Source organism: Emys orbicularis, chromosome 3 (assembly GCF_028017835.1).
Source record: "Emys orbicularis isolate rEmyOrb1 chromosome 3, rEmyOrb1.hap1, whole genome shotgun sequence".
Taxonomy (NCBI): Eukaryota; Metazoa; Chordata; order Testudines; family Emydidae; genus Emys; species Emys orbicularis.
The window spans coordinates 76,307,121-76,315,679 of NC_088685.1; the positions used below are offsets into that span (position 1 = coordinate 76,307,121).

Below are 8,559 nucleotides of genomic sequence, written 5' to 3' on the forward strand. Positions count from 1 at the left end.
GCTCACATTACCATGAAAGTCCGTATTATTCGATCACCAATGCAAGACAATATTTTCACATTTTGAATAGCTATAGTATCCAAAGGTTTACAACTTGCAACTAGCCTACATCGAGTTTACCGCACATAACATAGTTGGCTAAGAGCAATGACGGATGCAGTTTACCTTCAACATGGTAATATAGCAGCATTACAGTAGTGGGCTCTATAGAAATTTCTAGCCACAAGTTGGTTACCTGAATTTCTGTTTTTAGGCTAGAATATATAAACCCTTTATGGGTAAATGGGGGCTACTAAAATAAAACAGGTGGACCTCCATTTATAAACAGCTCCATAGATATTTCTATTTATAGAAAAGAGGAACCAGATGAATTTGAAAGCTACCTACTAAAATCATGCTTACATGAGATGAGCCACTGTATCACACAATGAAGATGCGGGAGCCAAGGAAAGCTGCAATAGGTTCAAATGCTACCACTTTACACTGCTGTTTATAAACTGATTGATGAATGACTTACAAAGTTAGCCCCAAAGGTGGGGCTAACTAGAATGGAATAGATGCAGCTAAGCTTAACTGCAGCCATTACAGCTCCATGGTTTAAAGAAGGTGCAAAAGCAATTTCCCCCACACAATTCACCCTCTTTTGCTTTTAAGATCTTGACATGCTTGAAAATTCTATTTCCCCTGCAATTATCCTTCTTTGTGAAGCAAACACCCTCTCCCATCATTTTTTTAATTATAGGAAAAGGGGTTCTGTTGTATTGTATGTACACCTGCAGACTACTTGCATGAATAAGAATAGATGCCATGATAAAGATTGCTGCAGAATCACTAGAAAACACTGGTTGAATGAAGTCCAAAGACAACACATTTTCCATTTGACTTCTCAGCAAGAGGTGATATTTATTTAAAAATAAAACTCTTTCTGCAAACAACTGGAACAATTTAAGTGGATCATTTATTGTCCTGAACAGATTTCACTGATTGTCTCCTTATTTGGCATAAATAAAACAGGTTATGAACCAGAATATATCAAATACATTGTTTTCACATGCAGCAATCACACAGAGAATGCAGTCATTTAAATAAAGCATTTTATTGCTACAATAGGGCAACCTTTAAGAGCATGAGACCAAATTCCCACACAAACAGTGTATGAGAAGTGTCAAATGAAGACACCAGTGGATCAACCAAGATTTCGGCAATCACTTTAGGAAGGTTATAAAGCTTTTCTGTTTTGGGGAGGAATGATCTCCACAGCAAAAGGTATGAAGAATTCTAAGAGAGAGGTGACCTCCTTCAAGTCTATATTGTACTCCTTTGCTATTTTCTCTGTGGTCCATGTTTGTGGAGAAAGTTTATGATTATTGAGAAGAGTCAGAACCTCCACCACAGAAATTTTGCCTTTGGGAATGCTCGAAATATCTAGATCCCTTAAATGACCAAGTTTTGTAAGTCTGTATTCCTGCTGTTTACTTGGGATAATTCCACCTTCATCTTTTACCTAGTGTGGGAGGACAAAAAAAAAGTTCAAGTCAATCAGAGTTCTGTTTAGTCTGTGTACTGCATATTTCTCACCTATTTCTTTAATTAAAGCTTTCATTTTAATTAAATATAACAGGCTCTCCAGTTTTTCCATTGTGAAGACTGAGCCTCATGGATTGCCTCTCTTTCTTAGACCGTAAGCCAGTGGTTTTCAATCTTTTTTCATTTGTGGACCCCTAACACATTTCAAATGGAGATGCAGACCCCTTTGGAAATCTTAATCTGTGGACCCCAGACCACAGGTTGAAAATTACTACCATAATCCAACACTACTTTGTCCTCAAAGCACTAGGTTCTATATAGCCCACAGTTTCAGAAACAGTTACCACGGCCAAATGTTCAGCACCTAAATCAATAGCTTAGTTTTTTGAATAGCTGAACACCCACCATTCCCACTGACGTCAGTGGGAAATGCTGGTGCTCAGGACCTCTGAAATTCAGTCCACTGATGTAGGTGTGAATGTAGATGCCTAATTTCAGGAACAGACATATGAAAGTTTTGTCCCATATATTTCAAGGTACTGAGCAGCACCAACTTCCATTGAAATCAGGTGTTCAGCACTTTGAAGGATTAGGTTTTTAGCTTCTCTATTACCCAAGTAAAATGGAGATAACATTATTTCCATATCTCACAGGGACATTATGGGGGATACATTAACATTTCTAAAAATGTTTTTGTCTTAGATGGAAAGTGTTATAGAAATGCCAAATATAAGAGAGAGACAAAGTGGATGAGGTAATATCTTTTACTGGATCAACTTCTGTTGGTGAAAAAGACAAACTTTCGGCCTCCACAGAGCTCTTCTCCAGGTCAAGATATTATCTCATCCACCTTGTCTCTTTCATATAGCGGTATTGGGGTCAATATTGCTATAAACAAACAAACTGAAAACAAGCATAAGAGAGGCCTAGGACTAACTTTTTTTAATCTAATGCCAATATGTTGAGCCTTGAATGCAGATCACACAGACAACTGCTGTTCTAGAAAGCCAAATCTGTGAGTATACTTGGGGCCTGTGGCACAAGGAAGGTGCACACAGATGGAGTCTCTATGTGATAGAGGAACACGTCTGTATAGACAGCTTCATGCAGAGGAAGGAAAACTGGGGGCATAAAGAAAGGTTGATGGCACTCTTAAATAAGGATGTGACCCTCAAATTAGACTTCTATTAAACAACTACTGAAATACAAAACAGCAATAAAAAAGCTCAGTTTCATCTATTAACAGCTAGTAAGCTACTAAGACGACAGACTTCATAAAGCCTATTAATCACATGAGCATTGGTATGTTGCTTTTGTCATCTGAAAAGTGCTTGCTGCTATACCCATTACAGAAAGAAGACATGCTCACTTGCACAGGTGGATCTCTGGAATCAACGTAAACCTCTTTTAATAAGGCGAGAAGTTTGTCATTTTTTTTGCGAATTTCCTCTTGGATTTGTGGATCATCTAAGAAAAAAGATTTACAGCAGAAAATCACTCTCTCCCGCTCATAATTTTGTTGGCTTATACTTCATGGTTTAGAATGCCCATGAGTAGGGCCCTACCAAATTCATGGTCCATTCTGGTCAATTTCACAGTCATAGGATTTTAAAAATAGTAAATGTCATGATTTCAGATATTTAAATCTGAAATTTCACGGTGTTGTAATTGTAGGGGTTCTGAGCCAAAACGGAGCTGTGTGTGGGGGGGTTCACAAGGTTATTGTAGGGGGGGTTGCAGTACTGCTACCCTTACTTCTGCACTGCTGCCTTCAGAGCTAAGCAGCTGAAGAGCGGTGGCTGCTGGCCAGGAGCTCAGCTCTGAAGGCAGAGCCACCGCCAGCAGCAGCAGCGCAGAAATAAGGATGACATGGTATGGTATTGCTATCCTTACTTCTGAGCTGCTGCCTTCAGAACTGGGCCTTTGGTCAGCAGCCACCACTGTCCGGCTGCATAGCTCTGAAGGCAGCAGGCGCAGAAATAAGGATGTTGTGTTTATGGTATTGCTAACCTTCCTTCTGTGCTGCTACTGGGGGGGTGCTGCCTTCAGAACTGGGCACCTGGCCAACAGCCACCACACTCTGGCCACCCAGTTCTGAAGTCAGCGCAGAAGTAAGGGTGGCAATACCATGACCCCCCTAAAATAACCTTGTGACTCCTCTTCAACTTCTTTTGGGTCAGGACCCCCAATTTGAGAAACACTGGTCTCCCCCACGAAATCTGTATAGTATAGGGTAAAAGCACACAAGAGACCAGATTTCACGGGGAAGACTAGATTTCACGGTCCATGACGCGTTTTTCATGGCTGTGAATTTGGTAGGGCCTTACCCATGAGACATCACACAACTCAAGTGAAAATGAAAGTGTGTGAACACTTCCAGGCACATCTCATTTTTGCATTAGTTCTGATATTAACAATACTTAATGTTGTCTCATACAACAGGGAAAGGAGAATCTATTATGGCTATTCAAGAAAAGAAATTGCAATACTAAGCAACAGTTAGGCCTGGTATACACCTAAAAATTATATCAATTTAGCTACATCGCTCAGGGCTATGAAAAATGTCATGCACTACATGACATAGTTAGTTAGGTCAACCTAACACAGCATAGACACAGCGAATTCTTCCAATGACCTACCTACCACTTCTTGGGGAGGTGGATTAACTACATTGATGGAAAAAACCCTTCCATGGATGTAGGAAGCACGTATACTACAGTTACAGTACCACAGTTGTGCCACTGTAGACATACCATTATTCTTCAGAGTGCTGTGCAAACTCTGAATCCATCACAACATGCCTGCGAGGTATTGCAATAGCAGTTGCCCTGTCACGGATGGTGACACAGACACAGAAGTGACTTGGCCAAAGCAGAGTGAGGCCGAGCCAGGCACCGGTCCTGTGCGCACCTTAATAGGGTCACCTATGCCAGTGGTTCTCAACATTATCAGACTACTGTACCCCTTTCAGGAGTCTGATTTGTCTTGCATAATCCCAAATTTCACCTCACTTAAAAACTACTTGCTTACAAAATCAGACATAAAAATACAAAAAAAGTGTCACTGCACACTGTTACTGAAAAATTGCTTACTTTCTCATTTTTACAGTGATAAAATAAATGTATTGCAATATAAATATTGTACTTACGTTTCAGTGCACAATATATAGAGCAGAATAAATAAGTCACTGTATGAAATTTTAGTTGCACTGACTTCACTAGTTCTTTTTACATAGCCTGTTGTAAAACTAGGCAAATATCTAGATTAGTTGATGTACCCCCAGAAGACCTCTACGTACCCCTGGTTGAGAATCACTGACTATGCTATTTACACCTATTTACATACCCCTCTGTGCCCCCTGCTACCCAAGAGTTGCTGCCACACTGCCAGTTACTGAACAGCCCAGAAGTAAGGACAAGCAAGACTGGGTTTCCATACAAAGCCACAAAACCCACAAGTAAAATAACAGGTTGAGAGGTGTGGACTACACCTCCCAGCATAGGCCCTGGACCAGCAGCATCCAGCCAAGCAACAGGGCTACATGGCAGATATTCGGAACAGGTAGCAGCTGGCAGACCCAGACCCCAGGGGGCACCCAGAGGGCAGCGGCTGGTGAGATTAAAGGTCACTGGCCACACCAGCCCGCATCTGCTCCCATGTTCTGGATTCGTGCACAACCCCCTCCTCCCTTTAACTGCCCCACACACATCCCCTGCATCCCACCCCCCGTAACTCCCCTGCCCATCCCCTACATCCCCCCCATAACCCCCCACACCCTGCATCCCACCCCCCTATAACCCTCCCCTGCACCCATACCCTGCATCCCACCCACAACCAAAACCTGCATCCCACCTCCCGTAACCCCCTGCCCATACCCTGCATCCCACCCCCTGTAACTCCCTCCTGCACCCACATCCTGCATCCCACCCCCTGTAACCCTCCCACACACTCCCATACCCTGCATCCCACCCCCCGTAACCCTCACACACACCCATACCCTGCATCCCACCCCCCATAACCCTCCCACACACACCCATACCCTGCATCCCACCCTCGTAACCCTCCCACACACACCCATACCCTGCATCCCACTCCCGTAACCCTCCCACACACCCATACCCTGCATCATACCCCCGTAACCCTCCACCCATACCCCACATCACACCCCCATAACCCTCCCACACACACCCATACTCTGCATCCCACCCCCCATAACCTGCATCGCACCCTGTAATCCCCCCACACCAGCATCCCACCCCCCCATAATCCTCCACCCACTGCATCCCACCCCCTGTAAGCTCTCCGCCCACACTCTGCATCCCACCCCCTGTAACCCTCCCACACCCATACCCTGCATCCCACCCACTGTAACCCTCCCACACCCATACCCTGCATCCCCCCCCCCCGTAAACCCCCCGCCCGCACTCTGCAGCCCACTAGGGTGACCAGACAGCAAGTGTGAAAAATCGGGACATGAGATGGGGGGTAATAGGAGCTTATATAAGAAAAAGACCAAAAAATCGGGATTGTCCCTATAAAATCGGGACATCTGGTCACCCTACAGCCCACCCACCTGTAGGCCTCCCACACCCATACCCTGCACCCTCCCGTCCCGCCCCCACCCCAGAAACCCCCAGGACACCACCACTCCTCCGCGCACGCGCCCGGCCCGCATAATCCCCCCCCCCCCCCCCCCCGCGGGAACGCGCGCGCCCTACTGCCCCCAACCCCCCCGCACGCGCAGCGTGTGCGCTGCGTGTACCCACCGCCCTGTAACCCCCACGGTTCCCCCCTCCCCCTGTAACCCCACCCCCCACTCTCGCTCCCTTGGGGCGCAGCGCCGGCCGCGGGCACTCACCAGGCAGCGGTCCCGGCCTGGCGACGGGGTGCCGGGGGGCGGACGTGGGCTTGTCCTTGCTGATCTCGCGGGTGGCCCGGCTCTCCAGGTTGAAGTTGCGGTACACGCGGGTCACCCTGGCACCCATCACGTCTGCGCGGCACCGGCCCGCGCCGCGGTCAAGGCGCTACCCGCCCCGCGAGCATGCGTAGAGAGCAGGCCGTCCGCCAGCGCCCCACCTAGCGGGCAGGAGGACGCCCCGCAGCCGCGGAGGGAGGCGGGAGGCGCGGTCAGGCAGCCGCTCGGAGCCGGGGCGGGGCGGGGGAGCGCGGCTGTGCGCTCGGGCTACGGGGGTGCCAGGGGGCGGGGCTCCCAGCATGGTCCCTGCCCGCCGAGGCCGGGGAGGCTGCTCAACGTACGCTGTTGGCTGCCCAGTGTCCTGGCCTGCGGAGCATCTCCCACCAGTGTCCCTCTTGTGCCTGGCACGTGGGCCACCAGTGACCAGTCAAGGCATCACTCTGTGCCTCAGTTTCCCCATCTGTAAATTGATGAATAATGATGCTGCCCTGCCTTGTACTGATGAAAAGGCACTATGTGAGAGCAAGGTCGGATTATTATTATGCTTAAGGAGTAGGGGAGAAAAAGCAGCAGCAGCTGGCGACAAAAAAAGAAATAATCTGGATGAGCCCAACCCCACCTCAGTTTAGCACACTACCACTTGTCACTTTTTTATTTTTCACTCTCTTATTTCTTTCCCTCCACTTTCTCGCCTACTGCACAGGGTATTGGGAGGTTAGGTTATGACTGATCTCAGCAGAGGCGCCTCTTTTCAGTTTACTGTACCTATAAATACATTGTAAGTATGATGTCTCCAAGGATTCAATTAATTTTTAAAAATAAAAGAATGATGTCCTCCCGCAGCAGCAGTAACTGAGAGATCCATTAATGTTTCATATGGGGATACTAAAAATGCATGAAATTACATATATCATATATGTATATTCTATATGAAAACTCAAATGCATTTTTAATGTTTTGCAACTATAATAATGGATCTCTCCATTATTGCTGCTGTGGGAGAACATCTTTCTTTCTTTAGGCCTCTAAACACTTATGCACATGAGTGGTCCTATGTTAGTCAACAGGGCTTCTTGTGTGGGTAAAATCACTGGTGTTCATAAGGGTGTGAGAGCCCTGGTTTTTTTCTGATTTTTAGCTATGCTGAAAGCCCAAATCTCAGATTGAAGTCAATCAATGGAAGCTCTGGGTAGTCACATAATTGAGAAACGGACCATGTGTTTGGCGGTGGAGTCACCTCTCTTGGGGTACAGTTGGAAATATCCTCAAGGTGGCAGACTGGGCTAGAGTTTCCAACTTCCAGAGTTTTAATCACCAGAATGCCCACTTTTTTTCAGCATCTTAATATTGGCCATGGTACAGCGTAAGAATAATCATTTTACAGGTGATTTATAGATACCTTACTTTTTAATTATTTGATTTATAAATTGTATCCATCATCTCAGCAGAAGTAATAAAACAGAGATAAAAAAGAGTCTATAATAACACCAATGCTACCTGCATGTAAAATAACCCTGGTCAATGACAATCTCAGTCAAACAGAAACATATTATGCAGCACCCTGAAGTTTGCCAAACTCTGGTTAATGATCTAGTTGAATCTTTATGTGCTGAATGATCCTGATAGCAAGTGTAAATCATTACATTTACTTGCCCTCCCCCCAAACCCCACACATTTTAGGCCTCCTCCAAAAGTTATGGCATCATGATATGACATATCTACCATGTACCCTGCTGAAGAGTGGAACCAGGCCATAGTGATTATATTTATTATTATTTTTTCCAAGCATCTACATTAATTCAAAACATCTTCCCTGTGCTTTTTGTCTGTGAGTTTCTTTATTTGGATAAAAGTACCAAATAAGTATTTCTGATGGTCTCTCCTCTTACTGCTATTCTGTGATTAGAAGTGTGTGGTTTTTCTTTATCGGTGCATCACCGTTCTCTTCAATGATACCGTGACAATTTTAGAAGGAGGTATGCTGTACATTATGTGCCCTATGTTGCAGCTTTACAGAACAATGAATCATTACAGGATGGCAGTCTGTGGGCTAGCTTGTGTCACAGGCCTGACTAGGGACAGTGTAGAGACACGATCCCTCTCCCAGACTGAGGTGA

At 45.7% G+C, this 8,559-nt stretch overlaps 1 protein-coding gene across 1 annotated transcript; it reads right to left on the bottom strand.

Annotated features, from left to right (window-relative positions):
* Positions 1 to 940: 940 nt before the first annotated feature.
* NDUFAF4 (NADH:ubiquinone oxidoreductase complex assembly factor 4) lies at positions 941 to 6,572 on the bottom strand. Its single transcript, XM_065401200.1, has 3 exons — positions 6,386 to 6,572; positions 2,897 to 2,994; positions 941 to 1,504 (listed from the first exon to the last, which is right to left on the bottom strand). Exons 1-3 carry the CDS (start codon positions 6,510 to 6,512, stop codon positions 1,220 to 1,222), a joined length of 510 nt encoding a protein of 169 aa, XP_065257272.1. The 5' UTR covers positions 6,513 to 6,572; the 3' UTR covers positions 941 to 1,219.
* Between the last annotated feature and the right edge of the window lie 1,987 nt (positions 6,573 to 8,559).